We start from the raw sequence: 20,551 nt of genomic DNA on the forward strand, positions 1-20,551 counted from the left end.
CTATAAGGAAGTATAAATAATGAGGTGTAACTATAGATACAGTAATATATCTAGTCTTACCTCTCTAAGAACCAAATACATAAAAGACTCTTAATAAAAAGTAATACTTTTGAATCACATGTAAATCATCTCTCTTTCTAAGAAATATTGAGGTCTCCTTTTTAAAAAAAAAAATTTAAAAACATGTGCATTTGTGTGTATTACTGAACACATGTTTTATGGCCTGAATGGTACTTCTACCATGGAATCAGTTGTGGTAAAGTCTTGACTCTTTTACAAAAAAACTACTGCATATGAGATGACTGAATGTTAGTTTCTGTTCAGTGAAGGTTTTTGTCAGTTGTTGTGAACCAGGACTCAAATATTTTAATAATTTCCTGTATGAAGTTCGTAAGATAATCAGTGACTAAATGTGGATATGATACTGTTTTTTATCCATTAAGCTAGTGACAATTTGGAAGTATTGTGATATCACACATTAGTAAGGCTACAACTTAACCTTAAATGGCAAGTGGAAATTGAAATAACCAGCTTGGATGATAATGAATGTATATTATATGTATAGTATATATTTTTATTTACATATGGTTATATATTGCAGACATCTACATATATAACATTTTCTACTCAAGATGTAATGCATGTATTTTATAGATGTAAAAGTTTAGATATGTAATATATACACATGTAAATAGGGAAATGTCTGGACGATCAATACTAAGCTATAGTTCCTTCTGAAAAGAAGGTGCTAGAATTTTGGCAAGACTAAGAGAGTCAAGCAGTCTTATCTTTTATATGTGTTATCTGGATTATTTTTATAGGAAGCTAGTCATAATTGAATAGAAATGCATATTCATGTACTCTTTATTTTCCTTTATTACCAACCAGTTTAAGTATGCAGGTTACCTGTAAGCAATGCTATTGACTTCCATTGGTTATATGGAAGTGACTTGGCCTGTTGCACGGAAACAGCTCTAGCAAATTTATAAGTGTTCTTGGATACAGCCCCTAATCTGCTTTTGCTTCTTTTTGTCTGTCTTGTACTGATCCTGAGCCTTCATGTAACTTTGGTACTCAGCTATTCAGCCAGTTTTCTTTGGTTTTGGTAATGAAGACAAGATAGAATCTAACCAAAGGGATTTTTTATAGCCTAGAAAGCATCCAAATTTCAGTTTCTAAAAGTTGTTGCCTAAATGCATGTAGAAGTTCAGTTGCTATTGAACTGATAAGTTTGCAAGTTCCAATGTAAGAATACTGAGGGCTGAAGGCCCATCTGGTAACATGTTTACTTAGCTTGAATGAAACTCTAGGGTTGATCCTTAGCACCAATTAAACTGGGTTTGGTAGCTTGTAATCATAGCACTTTGAGGCAGAGGCTGGAAGATCAAAAGTTAAAGGTCATCCTCAGCTACATAGGGAAGTCGGGGCCAGAAGACATCTTGCCTCAAAACAAAACAAAAAAACAAGTTACGAAGCTCTTTACAGATTATAAAATGTCCTCACCACTTAATCCTGTTTTATCTTCTTAGCCACCCTATGAAGAAATATTAGTGAATCCTGCCTGCCTACTTGTTTGTTTTGAGATGGAACTCACTGCACTGTCCAGTCTGGCCTCCAACTTCTGGGCTCAAGTGCTTCTCCTCCTTTAGCCTTCTGAGTAGATAAGGTTCTAGTCGCGCACATGCACCACTACACCTGTCCCATGTTATTTCTACTGGTAGAGAAACTCAGGAGACCCCAAGAGGACCTCTAAATCAAGACAGTCACTAGAGAGACTCCAAAGATTCATCCAATAGTCATACTCACATTAAGATTTATTAGCGAAAGGGTACAAGCAAAATGAGCAAAGAGGAAAAAAGCCCCAGACAAAATCCAGAAGAAACCAAACACAAGCTTCCAAATATCCTCTCCCAGTGAAGTCACACGGAATATTTTATTCTTTCATTTATGTAATGATATGTGAAATATTCTTTACCAGGAAAGATTCAACCCCCTGACCCTAGGAATCCAGGGTCCATCATATAGGCTCTGTTTGTTTTGTGCATACTATAATTCTATACCCCCTGAAAGAAGATAGGCATTCTGGGATAAATTACAGTATTTGCATAGTTTAGTCATAAGTGAACCACTGTTACTAGTCAAGTAAAAAATTAGAGTTTCCAGGCACAGGCCAAAAGACAACCTCCAAGAAGCCCTTTATTGATAGTGGTGTCAGAACTACTATATTAAATCTTTTCAGCATAGAAACTAGGACTAAGAGGGGTTTTCTATGATACACTTAGTGTTATAGTTAAGATTCAAATCCAGGCCTTTGAACCTTAAGTCCAAATATATATATGTATATATTTACACACACACACACACACACACACACACACCTTGCTACCACACAGCTTTATACTCCTTCAAGTAAAAAAGAAATATTTTAGTGTGTATTTGATATAAAAGTATAATGAAATTCATAAACCCAGATGTGGAATTTCTGTAACCTTAGCACTTAGGAAGCCAAGGCATGAGGATAGCAGAGTCCAGCCTAGCCAATGAAAAAAAAGCCTTGCTTGTTTAAAAAAAAAATAAAAGTAAAAGAAGGGAGGAAGGAAAAATTAATAAAAGTAATTCTTGGGCTAGGCCTGGTTATACATAACTTTAATCCAAACATTCAGGAGGCGGAAGCAGGCCTATCTCTATGGGTTTGAGACCAGTTTGCAAGTTCCAGGCCAGCCAGAACTATATAATGAGACCCTGTCTCCAAAACAAATAAATAAATAAATAAATAATGGTTCCTGGAGACAAAACGTTGAAGCAGTTCTCTTCCTATTCTATATAATCCTTTTTCTCTGACCTGTAATATTTCTAGGATAACATGAAAAATCTGGAATTAGAAGTCCTCAGTCTACAGCGGGAAAAAGAAGAGTTGTTTCTTGAAATTCAAACAGCAAAGAAGGATGTCAACCAAACCAAGTAAGAATAAAGTCAATAAATGCTAAGCCCCTGCCAGATGTGTAAGATGATTTTGAGTGAATAGAGAAGTAGAAGACCTAATCATGCCTCCAAACTATTTTAACATAGTCGGTAGGAAAAAGAATCCTAGACACGAAAAAAAATTTAAATAATTGAGACTTTTTACATTTTTTAAAATTATGTTTAATTATAGGGGGTGGGCAGGTATGTGCACATGAATGCAGCTGCCCGGAAAATGGTACAAGATCCCCTGACAATAGAGTTACAAGTGGTTGTGAGCCACCCAACCTGTGTGCTGGAAATTGAATTCAGATGATCTGCAAGGGCAACATGTATTCTTAACTCTTGCACCGACTCTCCAGCTCCAGGAAAATGTCAGGATGACAATAAAAAAATGCTATAACATAGCAAATAATTAGTGCCCAAATCAGTTTTCAGCCATGACCAAGAATTACTTTAAGAGTAAGTAAGCAGTATTTAGAGTTCACAGGCAGGAGCTATTGATTCAAGACTTACAAAAAGTTAAATGTAAACTGGCATTTGGAAAAAAAAAATCTTAAGACCTCCTAGACAATTTCTGTGCCCCCGCTTGTGAATAAAGTTAATGCACAAGCTAATAATTAAAAATCAATTTAACCACCCCTTGATTCATTAAGAGTATAACTAAGACAGATAATCAGAACCCTTCTCTCTCTTAGAAAGAGCCTAATTTGCTTTTATGATTATTTTCATTTTATATTGACTCTTTAGGGTTATATTAAATGTTTGCTTTCTGTCTTCACCTTGTATAATAATCATCATAATTATTCCTTACAGCTAAGGAATGAGCTATTTCAAATATACTCTTTCCCACCACTCACTGCCAAAAGCAAGCTGACTTCTTTTGGCCACTGAGTGGTGGGAAAGAGAATCTTTGAAGCGGTTCATTGTTGTGTACTCAATGATATGTTGTTTTACTCTGATATGAAGCTCTCATTAGTAAGATGCTTTTGATTGCATGGGTTATAACCATTATTTTAAAGACGATTCTATATCAAAGTTATCAAGCTGGGAGTCCTCTGTTACATGTTTTAGAATATGCCATTTCACTCCTGTTACACCTATGTTTAGGTTGAGTGAGCGCCGTCGCAAACGTCTTCAGGAGCTGGAGGGTCAAATAGCTGATTTGAAAAAGAAACTGCATGAACAGTCCAAACTTTTGAAGCTGAAGGAATACAGTGAGCATACTGTCTCAAAGCTGAACCAGGAGATACAGGTAATAAAAGCTGAACCAGGAGATATAGTGACTATTACAATGTCTGGAATCTAAATTATAAAACTTTGCTTTGGCCTTTCATTTCTTTTTATGCACATAGAATTTTAATGTTACATCAAAAGATTAAAATATGTCAATATTAAGTGGCCATGTTCTGATAATCTTCCATGAACACATGCCACAATTTTGTAAAATAGAAGCAAGATGTCAGACATCTAGAGGATATTTTAAGGTATATGGGTGTTCAACTTGTAACATCAGGACAATGAATACAGCTCATTTACACTGAAATCTTCAGAATATTAATAGTTGATAGTTGAATTTGTCTATGGTCTTAGAAAATAATTCTTTAGAGCCACCTTTAATCCCAGCACCCAGGATGCAGAAGCAGGTGGTTTTTTGTGAATTCAAGGTCAACCTGATCTACATAGCAATTTCAAGGCCAGTGGAGTTGCATCCTGACACGCTGTCTTTAAAAAAAAAATCTTCCTTACTTTATTGAGGGGCTGGAGAGATTACTTAGTGATTAAAAGCCCTTGCTGCTCTTCCTGAGAATCCAAATTTTGTTCCTAACTCCCTGGTCAGGTGGCTCAAAACCTCCAGCTCTGGGGGATCCAGCACCTCACTGAAAAAGAAAGAAAATCCAGGCCCAGTGCTGCTTGTCTGTAATTCCAGCACTCTGGGAAGCAGAGGCAGGTGGATCTCTGTGAGTTCAAGACCAGCCTGATCTACAAAACAAGTCTAGGACATTCAAGGATACACAGAAAAATCCTGCTTTGAAAAACCAAAGTAAAAGGAAGAAGAAAATACTTCCTTGAAACTATTTGTCTAAAGTAAATGTAGGGCAGGATTTAGCTTTTTGGAATATTTCTCTTACTTTTTGGGTCTCCATTGATATAGTCTATACATGGAAGCCCTATGTACGTCTAGCAAAAGGTAGCAAGCCTAATCAGCATTTGTTAGTGATAGCTTCTTAGTTTAGCTCTGGCCTTTCTCTCCTCTGTAATGGTATTTTCCCCATCTTTACATCAGCTGAGAATAAAGTGCACATGACTTATACACTGATTTTGTTTGGTTTAGTTTAGTTTTGGCTTGGTCTTACAGATGATGAAAAACCAGCGAGTACAGTTAATGCGTCAAATGAAAGAGGATGCTGAGAAGTTTAGACAGTGGAAGCATCAAAAAGACAAAGAAGTAATCCAGTTAAAAAAACAGGTAAGTTAATTAAAGCTTCTGAAAGGCCCACATAATGAGCCCCTCTCTGAGCTAGTAATATCGAAGAGTCTATTTATATATCTGATGTCTCCAGAAGTGTGATATTCATGAATTGAACTGCTTTCTGTTGAGTGTCTACCATGTACAAGGTGCTGTTGATTAAGTACTATGGGAAATTGAAAGCTGAGTAATAAGTGAGCTCTATCCTTGAACAATGTCTTCTCTGTATAGGAAGATGCAATATGAATACAGATTTCTTGAATAGAAAGAATAAATGGTTTAAGGATTTGATGCAAAAGGAGGCTAGTGAGATGGCTCAGCAAGTAAAGGTGTTTGCTGCCAAGCTTGACAACTTGAGTGATTCCCCAGAGCCACATAAAGATGGAAGTATAGAACTATCACTACAGATTGTCCTCTGGCCTCCACACATGTGCCGTGGTATGTACCTCCACATAGAAATAAATAAATGAACTAATTGTAAAAAGAACAACAGACAAGAAAAATAGTCACTTCAGAAAATAAAAGCAGTAAAAGAAAAACAGGACCAAAAAGAATGAGACATAAAACAGAAGGCAAAAGATGTCCATTGAACCACATCGATAACATTCAGTGTTGTTGTCGGACAATTTCTATACAGGGACACTTTCTGCTTACCTCCAGTGATACTGTGCTAGAAGCAGAAAGATCTTACAAACAATTCAGCAAGTTCCAGGTGCTTCTAATCTAAAATACATGAAAAAAATCTAAAGAAATAAAAGTGTCACCAGGGAATATATACTCTTCTTGTCATGGCAGTATGTAGTTCAGTAATTTGAAAGAAAGAAAGAAAAAAAGCACTTGCTTTAGCAAAATCATTTTAAAATAATATTTGCTTTATTGGGCAAAGAGAGGAGAGCAGCAACAGCTCAAGAAGTCAGTTTTCTGCTTCTACTATGTGGATTTCAGGAATCAAACTCAGGTCATCAGGTGGCAAGCATCTTCTCCTACTGAGACTTCTTGCTGGCCCAGCAAGATATATATTTGCAGGTTTATTGGAAGTATATAAATGCAGGTTTATTGGAAGCAGTTTTCTTCCACCATGCAGGGGGAGGCAGGGGGTGGGGGAGAGGAGAGAGAAAGAGAAGGGGAGAGAGAAGCAGGGAAAGAAGAGAGAGCACCCAACAAGATTTTTGTTATAACATTTTCCAGAAGGATTTTCAAAGTGTCCATGTGTGGGTTTTTGTCGTTTGTTTTTTTTTGGGGGGGTGGGGTGGGGATGTTTTGTTTGTTAGTTTAGGCTTAACAATGGACAATTCAAAACCAAGCAAAACTTTTTATATATGGTATTTGGGCAAAATATAAGAAAAAACATAGTATATTATAAAGTACAAAATAACACTTATCAAGACAACTGAGCAATTTAGTGGAGTACATATGTTATACACATAAAAACCACAAATGGAAACCACAGTGCAATATCACCTCATATCCACTGGGAGAGATGCAATTAAAAAAGAAAATAGCAAAGTTGGTGGTAGTGTAAATTTACTAGTGCAATGTAAAATGGTCCAGCCTCTATTCCTTAACATTTATGTATCTCATGTATATGTATTGTGTGAAGACACATGTGCCATGGCACACATGTGGAGATCAAAAGACAATGTACAGTAATCAATTATCTCTACATGTGAGTCCCAGAAATTAAACTCAGGTCAATAGGCTTGGCAGCAGGTGCTACCACCCTCTGAGCTATCCTGCTGGCCTAACTAATCACTTTTAAAAATTGACCATCTGTTAAACAGAGTTACCATAAAATTCAGGTTCTAGCCTGTAAAGTTGTTTGTAGGCAACATGATCAAATATACAGAAAATTCTAGAGGGAGTACTAAAATATTTCAGTTCAATAAAGGTTACAGGGTACATAGTAAATATAAGAAAATAAGTTGTGGGGGTTAGAGAGGTGACTCAGTGGCCAAGTGCTTACTGCTCTTGCATAGGACCCAGGTTCAGTTCCTATCACCTACATAACAACCTTCAACTACCTGTAACTCGAGTTCCAAGAAACCCAGTGCCTTCTTCTGAGCTAATCAGGCTCATGCATGTACATGGGACACATAAGTTCACACAAGTAAACACATATCCACATAAAATAGTAAATATTTAAAGTAGAGAAAATTTATTTCTATATACAGAAAATTAAAATAATTCAATTTGGAATAGCCTCAATACAAATACTTAGGAATAATTAGCAAAAGAACTTTTCAGTTTTCATGCTGAAGACTACAAAACATTGAATTTTAAAAAACCAAATAAAGGAAAAGATAGTTCATATTCATGGGTCGAAAGATTTTATATTCTAAACACAGACCATCCCTCAGATTTATTTGCAGATTCAATACAATCTTAGTCAAAATTTCACTGATAAAATGCTTGCCCAGCATGTATGATGCCCCGACTTCAGTCCCTAGTACTAGAAAGCAAAACCCATCTGGCTTTTTCACAGAAATTTAGGAGATAATCCTACAATCCAGATGGAAATATAAGAGTAATCAAGAAGAAAAGGCTACAACAAATATGACTAATAATGCACAAACATAGACACATATGAGAGGATTAGAATTGAAAGTCAAAAGTCATGCACTTTATAGTCAGTTGTTATTAGAGGGCCAACATCAGGGATTGAATCTGGAGCCTTGCCCATGTTAAGCAAGCATTCTGCTGTTGAGCTTCATCCTCAACCCTGATTTTTTTTTTTTTTTTTTAGTTTCTAATGTTTAAGATTTATTCTTTGGTAATTCCATAAATGACTGCAATGTATTTAGATGTTATTTATCCTACCCACATTTTTCTTTCTTAATTCCTCCAAGAATTTCCCCTCCCTATTCCATGTCTTCTTTTTAATATATATTTCTTTTACTTTTTTCAACACTAATCTCACTGAGTTGAACACACTGGCCTGTAACTTGTCTTGTCACAGTCCCTGAGGAGTTGTGGGATTATAGGCATGTGACACCAGACCTGGTAACCCAACTGTCTTTCAGCAATTGTGCCAAGACAATTCAATGAAGAAAGAATAGTCTTTCCAATGGGGATGTGCTCAACACCCAACCAGCCTGACGTGTTCTATGTGCCATAGGTCCCAGTGAGAGACCGTGTCTCAAAAGACTAGATTGCTTCTGAGAAATAACAGTTCAGGCTCATCTCTCACTTCCACCTGCATGTACACACATATGTTTGCATTTGCATAAGCACAGTATACACAAAGAATAGTCTTTCTGTCAAACAATGCCCGGTCAACCAAATAATCATGTACTAAAGTTGCAACGCGCCTTGCACCACATGTAAAATTAAATCAAACCATATAAAAATCCCTGAGCCTGAGTCCATTCACTGGGAACCACATGGCAGTAAAGATTCCTCCAAGTTCCCCTATGACCTCCACTCTATGCACACACACACACACACACACACACACACACACACACACACACACACACCTACAAAATAAATAAATAATAAAATTTAAAGAAACAGAAGAGCTAAAACTACAAATTACTCAGAAAGCAGAGGTTGTTAGGATTTACAACTTGTGATTACGCAAAAGTTTTTTTTTTTTTTAATGGAATACCTAAGGGACCGTCAGAGAAAAATTAGATTACACAAACTTAAAAGGTGGTAAACAATACCAGCTTGAACACAGTCAGTACACAAAATGATAGAAAGTATTCGTGAGTCATAGAGCTGACAAGGATCTTGTATCCACAATATATAAAATTTTTACCCCTCGATAAGCATAACTCGGTTGTAAGATGAACAAAGCTCGAAAGCACACAAAAGCTTCTCAGTGTCATTTGCCCACAGGAAAATGCAAATGGAGACCACGGTGACGTACTATTGCACACCCACTGAGATGATTATTGTGAAAAGCAAAGATAAGTTTTGGCAAGAATTCGGAGTTAGGAACATCATACATTTGCTGATAGGATGGGAAAATGGCACGGCTGCTGTGCAAACGGTTGGCAGTTTGTTAGGATAAATAATTTTAGAGGTATTATGTGATCCAGAGATTCCACTCTTAGTTCTGTCTACTGAGAAGATATAAAGGTATGCCTGTGTCAAACTTGTACACAGATGTTCATGGAACATAAGGGATATTAGCAAAAAATGTGAGGGGAAACCTGGACGTATCAATGAGTGAATGGGTAATAAATAAAAATATATGCATACAGTGAAATACTGTGATTGCAAAAGAAACAGTATTGGCATATGCCGCAACATGGATGAACTTGAAAACATTATGCTAAGTGAAAGATGCCAAATAATGATATAAGAAATATCCAGAATTGGCAGATATATAGAAAGAAAATAGTTACAGTGACAGGTTGTGGAGTGATAGATAAAGGACATGACATGTCTTTCTGTGGTAATGAAAATGTAGCAACACTTGGATTGTGTTGGTTTTTACGTTGACTCTGTGAATATGCCAAAAGCCATGAATCATGCATTAGGTGATGAAATGATTTCATGTATTAATTATCTTAATAAAAGCACTGAAAAAGAAGGGTTATCTGTAAAGCACTAAATTAATACTTTACAGTAGTAGATATACTCTATTGCCAAGAATCTTCATTTTTGTTCACTTCCATTTTCCAATAAAACAGTGACTGTATCATAGTACACACTCAGTTTATGTTATCATACTGATAACAAATACAAAATACGCCTTTCAAAAGTGAATCAAGGAAAGCATCAACAGTTAGTTTAGGCTTTGAGTAGCTGGGAAGTTTAAAGGATAGTTTGTAGTGATGATGCTGGTTTCAGGGTTGTAATCAGTGGGACAAAAAGACCTAAAAGGTCTTGAATAATATTAATTTAGTTCGAAAGAAAGCATGGGCTAGAGTTGATAATTATGGAATTACCTTACAGAAATGTGAAAATTGAAACCACAGGACTAATATGATTATAGAGGTGGGGAGTGTATAGAAAAAAAAAAAGCCTAAGCCTATAGCACTGAATAGATGAAAGCAATACAATCATTTCAAGGGCAGCCTGTAGAGGAAAAGAAGGGAGAAAGGAAAGAAAACATGAGAGAAGGCTAAAAGAAGAATCTCTTTATTTCACACAGAATAAAATGGCAATGAAATTTCTAAGACTGAAAATGGATGAGGATGCTGCAATAAGGTTTTGGGAGTGCTAATGATACTGAGGTTATTGTTGAAAGTAGGGACAATAACAATGAACAGGACAGTGAATTAAATAGGGGAGAGTTTTCAGAACAGCAGCAGGAACTAATCACAGGTAAAGACAACTAGAAGCACTACTCTTTCAAGAAGCTTTGTGGTGAGAACATTGGGTTTGCTTGTATCACCAAATTAGTTTAGACTCCTAGCTGTTTAATTCCCTTGGCCTCATACTAACATGCATCCTATTAAAATCGGCTTAACTATAATTCTACAATTATGCTGTACTGTGTTATAATTGTGTGCTCTTAATATTCATTTGCAGTCTCAGTAAGAATATTAACCAGGTCATCTTCATGTCTATGTCCCAGAACCTAGCACAGTACCTACTATATAACTATTACATGAGTTGTACAGAATGATTAACTGTCTCCTTTTCCTTGTGACTCCTAATTAAACCTAAGACTTTGTGCTTGGTGGTCAAGCACTTTACCACTAAGCTACAGTCCCCATTGGTGAAATTAATAGTTCTTTTTCTTTAGACTTTCTTTTTTTAATTTATTTGTTTATTTTATTAATTATTAATTAGTTTATTTACTTTATATCCCAGCTGTAGCCCCTCCCTCATCTCCTCCCATATCCCTCCCCAAGTCCACTGATAGGGGAGGTCCTCTTCCCCTTCCCTCTGACCCTACTCTATCAGGTCTCATCAGGAACGGCTGCACTGTCTTCCTCTGTGGCCTGGTAAGGCTGCTCCCCACTCAGGGGTGATGGTCAAAGAGCCAGCCCATGAGTTCATGTCAGAGACAGTCCCTGTTCCCATTACTATGGAACCCATTTGGAGACTGAGGTGCTATGGGCTACATCTGTGCAGGAGTTCTAAGTTATCTCCATGCATGGTCCTTGGATAGAGTATCAGTCTCAGAAAAGACGCAAGTGCCCAGATTTTCTAGTTCTGTTGCTCTCCTTGTGGAGCTCCTATCCCCTCCAGGTCTTTCTATCTCCCCCTTCTTTCATAACATCCCCTGCACTCTGCCCAGAGTTTAGCTATGAGTCTCAGCATAGGTTTTGATACTCTGCTGGGTAGAATCTTTCAAGAGGTCTTTCCTGTCCTGTTCCTGTTTTCTCCCTCTGCCAATGTCTGTCCTGTTTTCCTTTATGAGTGAGGATTGATCATCCTACCCAGGGTCCTCCTTCTTATTTAGCTTCTTTAGGTTTAGAAATTTTAGTAGGTTTATCCTATATTATAAAGCAAATATCCACTTATAAGTAAGTATATACTATGTGTGTCTTTCTGCTTCTGGGATACCTCACTCAAGATGATCTTTTTGCCTGCAGATTTCATGATTTCCTTGTTTTTGATTGCTGAGTAGTATTTCATTGTGTAGATGTACCCCAATTTCTGTATCCATTCCTCAGTTGAGGGACATCTGGTTTGTTTCCAGCTTCTGCCTATTACAAATGAAGCTGCTATAAACATGGTTGAGCAAATGTCCTTGTTGTATACTTGAGCATCTTTTGGATATATGCCTAGGAGTAGTGTAGCTGGATTTTGAGATAGCACTATTCCGAATTGTCTGAGAAAGTGCCAGATTGATTTGCAAAGTGGTTCCCACCAGCAGTGGAGGAGGGTTCCCCTTTCTCCACATCTTCTCCAGCATGTGTTGTCACTTGAGTTTTTGATCTTAGCTATGCTGGTGGGTGTAAGGTGAAATCTCAGGGTTGTTTTGATTTGCATCTCCCTGATGACTAAGGACTTTGAACATTTCTTTAAGTATTTCTCTGACATTCTATATTCCTCCACAGAGAATTCTCTGTTTAGCTCTGTACCCCATTTTTTTAATTGGATTACTTGATTTGTTGCTGTTTAACTTCTTGAGTTCTTTATATATTTTGGATATTAGCCCTCTGTCACATATAGCGTTGGTGAAGATTCTTTCCCAGTCTGTAGACTGTCATTTTGTTCTGACGACAGTGTTCTTTGCTTTACAGAAGCTTTTCAGTTTCATGAGGTCCCCATTTACTCATTGTTGATCTTAGAGCCTGTGCTGTTGATGTTCTGTTCAGAAAGTTGTCTCCTGTGCCAATGAGTTTGACTTTCCCCACTTTTTTGTTTAGTGTGTCTGGTTTTATGATGAGGTCTTTGATCCACTTGGACTTTAGTTTTGTGCAGGGTGATAAATATGGATCTATTTGCATTTATCTACATGTAGACATCCAGTTAGGCCAGCACCATTTGCTGAAGATGCTGTCTTTTTTCCATTGTATGGTTTTGGCTTCTTTGTAAAAAATCAAGTATCCATAGGTGTGTGGGTTTATTTCTGAGTCTTCTGTTTGATTTTGATCCACCATTCTGTTTCTATGCCAGTACCATGCAGTTTTTATTACTATTGCTTTGTAGTACAGCTTGAGATCAGGGATGGAGATATCTCCAGACAATCTGTTGTATAGGATTGTTTTAGATATTCTGCGTTTTTTTTTCCCATATGAAATTGTGAATTGTTCTTTCAACATATTTAAAAAAATTGTGTTGGTATTTTGAGGGGACTTGCATTGCATCTGTAAATTGCTTTTGGCAGGAGGGCCATTTTCACTGTGTTAATCCTACTGATCCATGAGAATGGGATATCTTTCCATCTTCTGATATCTTCTTCAGTATCTTTTTTCAGAGACTTGAAGTTTTTTGTTTTATTCGAACACGTCTTTCACTTGCTTGGTTAGAGTCTCACCAAGGTATTTTATGTTATTAATGGCTATTGTGAAGGGTGTAGTTTCCCTAATTTTTTTTCTCATGCCTTTTGTCTTTTTTATACAGGAGTGCTGCTGATTTTTTTTTTTTTTTTTTTTTTTTTTTTTTTTTTTTTTAGTTAATTTTGTATCCAGCCACTTTGCCGAAGGTGTTTATCAGCTGGGGAGGACTTCTCTGGTTGAATTTTTGGGGTCACTCATGCATACTGTAATATTATCTGCAAATAGTGATACTTTGAATTCTTCCTTTCTGATTTGTATCCCCTTTATCTCCTTTAGTTGTCTTATTGCTCTAGCTAGAACTTCAAGTACTATGTCGAAGAGATATGAAGAGAGTGGTAGCCTTGCTTTGTCCCTGATTTCAGTGGGATTGATTTAAGTTTGTCTCTGTTTTGTTTTATTTTGGCTATGGTCTTGCTGTATATTGCCTTTACTGTGTTAGGTATGCCTTCTATCCCTGACCTCTCCAAAACTTTAAACATGCATGGGTGTTAGATTTTGTCAAATGCTTTTTCGGCATCTAAGGAGATGATCATGTGGTTTTTCTCCTTCAGTTTGTTTATATGGTGGATTACACTGATGGATTTCCTTATATTGAACCACCTCTGCATGCCTGGGAATAGTTCTTTTTTAAAACAGTTTTTTAATTTGTTGTGGATTCATGATCATTTCAAAACTTCACTCCAGTTTTAAGCAATTACATGTTATGATTTTCAGGATCAAATAATTTCAAAAGGCCAACTTAAAACCAGTGCAACTCATGCCCCACAATTGCTTGCTCCCAAGAGTCAGCATATTCAACTCATTTTATATTGAAATTAATTTTATGCAATATATTCTGTCTACTGTTTTTCCTTATCAACTCCTCCCAGATCCTTCATACCCACCCAACTCCATGCCTTCTTTCTCACTTTTTAGAAAACAAATAGGCAAACAAAACAAACAATGTTTTTTTTTTTAAGTACAAGAAATGTGTACACAGAAACACACATACATACAAACTCTTAAAAATGCAAAACTGGAAAGTATAATATATACAAGCAAAAGAAAACATTAAGATAAAAAATGCCAAACCAAAATAATATGTGACAAAAGACTACAAAAATACACTTGAGTTCATTGTCTCAATTTTTTTTTATCTCTCAGCAGAGAAGAAATATTCAGGGTGAGCTAGATTTGGTCAGAAATGAGAAGCTTTTTAAAATTAGGAGTTGTCCTAATTTTCTAGATGTCTGGCTTTATGATAGCTTTCTCCTTTTTTCCAGCCACTGGGTTTTATGACCAATAGACTCATACATTTGAGCATAAAAGAATACTGATCTATTTATCAGGAGACCTGAGTTCTAGCTCTATCAGTAGCAACCTACGTGGACAAGGCTGTTCACTGGATGTTCTTTGGTTCCTCCCAGGTATTACATTCTACGGTAATATTTATAATTGACTTAAGTCTGAGAAAGGAAGAATTCAGCCACAGAGCAACAAGCTGAGGAAGACAAGGGTCTTTATGTATAGGCAAACAGAGTTTCTAGAACTTCCAGATCTTAATTCTGACAAGATAAAGACAACTTGTAGAATTGTACTTAGCTTTAAATATAAAGGACATCTGGGAAGGCTTCTTAGTTTAAGTTTTATTTTAGTTAGCTGAACATCAGTTAAAATCTGACTTTTGTTGTTGTTATCAGGATCGTAAGAGGCAATATGAGCTGTTCAAACTTGAAAGAAACTTCAAGATACAGTCTAATGTGCTCAGGCGTAAAACTGAGGAGGTAGGTAAGAAAAGCCTGTCTGCTGTGCCAAATGCATTGCCATCTTCATATTTAAACATGCTGACAAAGTGTTGTAGGAAATAGGAGATGTCAATATTAGCTAGCAATTCATAAATCTTTTCATTTGTTTTGTTTGGGGGTTTGTTTTTTGTTTTGTATTTGGTTTTTTTGTTTTTTTGTTTTTGTTTTTGTTTTGTTTTCTGAGACCAGAACTTATGTAATACAGGCTATCATTGAGCTCACTATATAACCAAGGCTAGCCTTGAACTCCTAATTTTCCTGATTCTACCTCCTAAGTCCTGGGATTATGAGCATGTACACCATGCAAGCTGAAGAAGTCCTAAAGCTTAATCTCTTTTTCTCTACTATGGCCTGTATTGAAAACTGTGCCGTTCAAATGTGGTTTATTTCTAATTTGTTTTTTTTTTTTTTTCTTTAAAAACAAAGTAGACTACTAGGAATGCCTGACATTCCCGGACATTTTCAGCCTGTGGGATCTCCTTTAAATATATCCTTCATACAAGTTCTGAAGCAGTAGTTATCATGTCCATGGAGACTTAAAAAACTGGTTCATGTAGGAATGGAAACCTAGAATTTGTTTGCTGAGATGCTGAAAATTAAAATGTTCTTTAACATAACCATTGCCATTGGTATTTAGGCAGCAGCTGCCAACAAACGCCTTAAGGTTGCTCTCCAAAAGCAAAAGGAGGTTGCAGATAAATGGAAACAGACTCAAAGCCGTGAGATGGAAGGCACTGCAGCTCAAATGAAGGTATAAACATCTTCAACTGCCATTTTTCTTACATATACTGGGGATAGGCAATAATTTTCTTCTGATTTAAAGGTCTTCTGGATGAAGGTCTTACTGAAATCCTTGTTTTCCAAAAAATACTCTCTGCCTGTCATTGCTCACGTACAGTGAATAGTACATAATTAAAGTATACAGTCGGATGAAATGTTGAGGCATTCCATACCATGGACTGGGGTCTAGTCTGAATAAAAAGGAGAGAGTGAGAAGAGTGCGAGTATTCAGCACAGTACGACCACCTACCTCATATTCTGTCTCCATGCCTTTCATGCCTTGGGGACCTATACACCATCATACTGTGAAAACTAATGAATCACTCCTTAAGTTGCTTTTCTCAGGTGGTTGGTCAAAGCAATGAGAAAAGTACACATAGAATCCCCAAATAGGCTTCCTGGCCAAGTATTGTGGCATACCTGTAACCTCACAACATTTGATAAGCTGAGCAGGAAAATCATGAGTTCAAAGCAGGTCTGAGCTCCATGGAGAGTTTGGATCCAGTGGTTCATACACATATATGCAGCCACAACATTCATACACAGTATGTAAATCAAACATTTTGACTTTTTTAATTAAAAAAAAAAACAAATATAACAAGGTGGTGGTGGCTCCCCCTTTAATCCCAGCACTTGGGAGGCAGAGGCAGAAGATCTCTTGAGTTTGAGGCAACCCTAGTCTACAAGCTGAGTTCTAGGTTATCCAGTGCTACATAGAAAAACCCAGTCTTGAAAAAGCAAAGAGATTTTTTTTCTGTCACTATAGATTTGGGTTTTTTTTTTTTTTTTTTTGTAATTTTATTAGAATGGAATTACTTTTTACCTTCTCTAATTCAGCATAATCATTTTCATGTTTGCCCATATGATTACATACATAAATTACTTTTATTGCTGAGTGGCATCCCATTTGTTGTATTGATGTGAGATTTTTTTTTTTTATCTGCTCATCTATTGGTGGTCACTTGAGTTATTTCTCATTTGGGCTATTACAGATATTGTGCCGAACACTCATACCAAGTAATTGTTGAAGCCGTATATGACTTATTTCTTTTGAGTTGACAGCCCACACTAGAATGGCCTTCTCATTAGCTAAGTGTGTGTTTTACCTATTAAACAATTACTAAACTGTTTTTCAAAGTGTTTGTACCATCTTACACTCCTAGTAGCAGTGAATGGAGGTTCTTGTTGCTGCAAGTTCGCAACAATACTTATATTATGGTCAGTCTTTTAAATTTTAGATATTCCAGTGGGTGAATAATGGTACCTTGTTATCATTTTCACTTTCCTAATAACTAAGGATTCTGAACATCTTTTCATGTGATCACTTGCTTTTGGGTTTCTTTTGTTTCTCTGGCTGTTTTTTTGAGACAAGGTCTCTCTCTATACAACCTTGGCTGTCCTGAAACTCAGTATGTAGATGAGGCTGGCCTCGAACTCACAGATATACACCTGCCTCTGGCTCCCAAGAGCTGAGATTAAAAGCCTGAGCCACCACACCCAGCCTACTTTTGTGTGCGTATTTTATTGTGTGGAGTATCCAAATATTTTCCCTACTTTTTGACTGGATTGTATTTTTTTTATAAACTTTGAATTCTTCCTATAACTTGGATATATATCCAATAGATGACCTATGTGTTTTACAGCAAAATTTCTCTTAGGCTGTGACTTACTTATTTTTTTTTTTTTTTAATTTTTAAATAGAATCTTTTGAATACCAAAGCTATCTACTTAGTTTTCTTTGTTGAAACAGGCCTTATGTATTCCTGGCTGGCCTCAAATTCGCTGAGTAGCTGTGACTGACGTTGACTCTCTTCATTCTCCTGCCTCCACCTCCCGATGCTAGGATTCTACTCTGGTTTCTCTTTAGATAATATAAACTTTCACCATCAAGTTCCAGGCATGTGCCGCCATACTCAGCATAGGCTTTTACTTGATATCAGTGTATTGATGCTATTCTTTTATGATTCATAGTTTTTGTGTTTTATTTGAGATCTTTAGTAAACTTAGGATTGCTAAGATTTCCTCCTAAATTTTCTTCTTGAATCATGTACTTTTAATCATTACATGTAGACACATGTTTCATTTTGGCATGTTATCTCTGTCAGAATTACATGTCTGCATATCTATATGTAGATTCTATTACATTGATCTACTTATCTACTTTTATGTTGCTACCATAATGTCTTAAATGCTACCCCTTAATTTTCAAAACATCAGATGGTATAAGTCCTCCTTAGTTCTTTCTTCTTTATTTTCTCTACATTTCTATCTGAAGCTTATAAATTTCTGACAAGTCTATTATGAGTTTTATTAGGACTACATAGAATTTACAGCTAAGATGTAAGAATATTAAGGGTTTTATCACAAATTGAGGTAGCTTGGAGAGGTAGCTCAGTGGTTAAAAGAACTGGTTACTCTTTCAGGGGACCCAGGTCCCGTTCCCAGTATTCACATCTTAACCATTTGTAATTCCAGCCCCAGGGCATCAGACTTCCCTTTCTTGCCCCAGCCAGTACCCAAAACACATGTGGTACACACATATATATTCAGGCAAAACACACACACACATATATATATTTATATAAATATTTTTTTTCTCGAGTCATGGCTTCTCTGTGTGTAGTTCTGGCTGTCCTGGAATCACTTTGTAGACCAGACTGGCCTCGAACTCACAGAGATCTGCCTGCTTCTGCCTCCCCGAGTGCTTGGATTACAGGTATATGCTACCACCCCCGGCTCTAAAAACAAATACTTTTTTACTAAAATTTGGTTTTATTTTTTTCCGAAGTTTTTTTTCTTTATTATGAAAATAATCTTATGGTTCACTTGTTTTAGCCTAATAGAATGGCAAATGCCATTTACCCAGTTTATTATATTAAGGCATAACTGACATGAAATAAAGTTTATGTATTTTTCTGGATAGTTCAATAAATGCTAAGGATTAAACCCAATGCCTTATATATGCTATACAGTACTGTATTGATGAGCACCTCCCATACGCTGATCTGTATTATGCTTGTCTTTGTTTTAGTCTTATAATTACAAACATAAAATATGGCTTCTTTTAATGTGATGCATTTGAGTCATCTCTGTTATTTGGATGAATAGTTTGCACTTTGTATTTATTTCATTGAGTCATATTCAAATGTATGGATTTTCCGTAATTTATCTAGTCAGTTGTTAAATGCTTTGGCTATTTTTTTTTTGTCTATTTTTGTTTTCTTTTTTTGAGACAAGGGATGGCCTGGACTGGTTCGGTAGGCCAGTATAGCTAGTGTCTAACTTGCAGCAGCCCTCCTACCTCAGCCTCCAGAGTGCTGGGAGTACAGTCATGAACTAGCACACCTAACTAACAACTTTGAATCATATTAGTTTTTCCAGAGATACAGAACCAATATGCATGGGAGATTTATGAAGAGAAATGGCTTACATGGTTGTGGAGGCAAACAAGTGGTCCATCCACAAGCCGGAGATCCAGAACAAGAGTACCACAGTTCATCTAAGTCTGATGGCTTCAAAGCCAGGAAATTGATTGTATAACTGTCAGTCACAGGGCAAAGGCATTGAGAATCTGGAGGCCACAGGCCAAAGTGCTTGGAGCTGTCTGTCCCAACTCCAAGAAAGGAAGGAACTGTACTACCTCTGTAGATTTTGTTCTATTTGGGACTCCAGCATGTTTGGGATGGTGGCCATCCACATTGATGACAAATCTTCCTGACTCAGTTCACCTACTCACATGCTAGTCTCCCTTGAAAGAACCCTGACAGATGTACCCAGAATAAAATGGCTTTGCCTGTTCTGTAGGTATCAATACATTAAAAAAAAGGCATTACATGAATAGAGCTACTATTTTAAAAGTTCGCATGCATGTTTCTGCATAAACATGGTCATTATTTCTCTTTGTAGTGCCCTACATTATAATACTGTATGTTTTATATATATTATAATGAAGGTTAGTAAGGGAATGTAGTAGAATGCCTTTATGTTAATAAATTTGAGAGTTTAACTGAAATTTCAAGACAATTTCCCTGAAAATACAAACTACTGAAGTTTACTAAAGAAGAAACATGTTATCACCTGAACAGCCTGAGATCAGTTTTGTGTTTGGCATGTGCATATTTGCAACATTTTTATTGGTTTCAGTTTAGTTTTTAAAAATCCATATCTTTATTTATGAGTGTTCCCTTCCTTTATTTATGTGCATCCCATGTGTGCCTGGAACCTCCTCAGGCAGAAGAGAGCATTGGCTCTGATGGAGCTGGAGTTAGTTGTGATCCACCCTATGGGTGCTAGGACCTGACCCTGAGTCCTCTGCTGAGCTGTCTCTCCAGCCCCTTGTTTTACGTTTTGAGACAGGATTTTTGAGGCTCAGATCGACCTCACTATCACAATCCTGTACCTCAGCCTCATGAGTTTTAGGATTATAGGTATGCACCATCATGCCTTCCTTTAATATTAATATGATCACTCCAGCTCTCTTTTGATTAGTGTTTAGAGTGGTAATTTTAACCCCTTTTAATTTTAATTTATTGCATTTATTAAGGTGTGTTTCTCATAAACAACAAATTATTGCTTCTATTGTCTTTGTTGGCGGAAAGATAGTTTTGTTTCACAGATTTTGGTGTTTTGTTTTGAGAATTATTTTG

The 20,551-nt window shown here is 36.6% G+C and overlaps 1 protein-coding gene across 2 annotated transcripts in view; it reads left to right on the forward strand.

The window, feature by feature from the left end:
• Kif4a (kinesin family member 4A) overlaps positions 1-20,551 on the forward strand; it is a 112,963-nt gene that overhangs the window by 68,178 nt on the left and 24,234 nt on the right. For both annotated transcript variants that reach the window (XM_060374384.1, XM_060374385.1), the window contains exons 15-19: positions 2,858-2,961; positions 4,072-4,216; positions 5,321-5,431; positions 15,021-15,104; positions 15,763-15,876. In XM_060374384.1, the coding sequence (XP_060230367.1) occupies positions 2,858-2,961; positions 4,072-4,216; positions 5,321-5,431; positions 15,021-15,104; positions 15,763-15,876 (558 nt within the window). The remainder of the gene's footprint in view (positions 1-2,857; positions 2,962-4,071; positions 4,217-5,320; positions 5,432-15,020; positions 15,105-15,762; positions 15,877-20,551) is intronic.

This window comes from Meriones unguiculatus, chromosome X, assembly GCF_030254825.1.
Source record: "Meriones unguiculatus strain TT.TT164.6M chromosome X, Bangor_MerUng_6.1, whole genome shotgun sequence".
Classification (NCBI taxonomy): Eukaryota; Metazoa; Chordata; class Mammalia; order Rodentia; family Muridae; genus Meriones; species Meriones unguiculatus.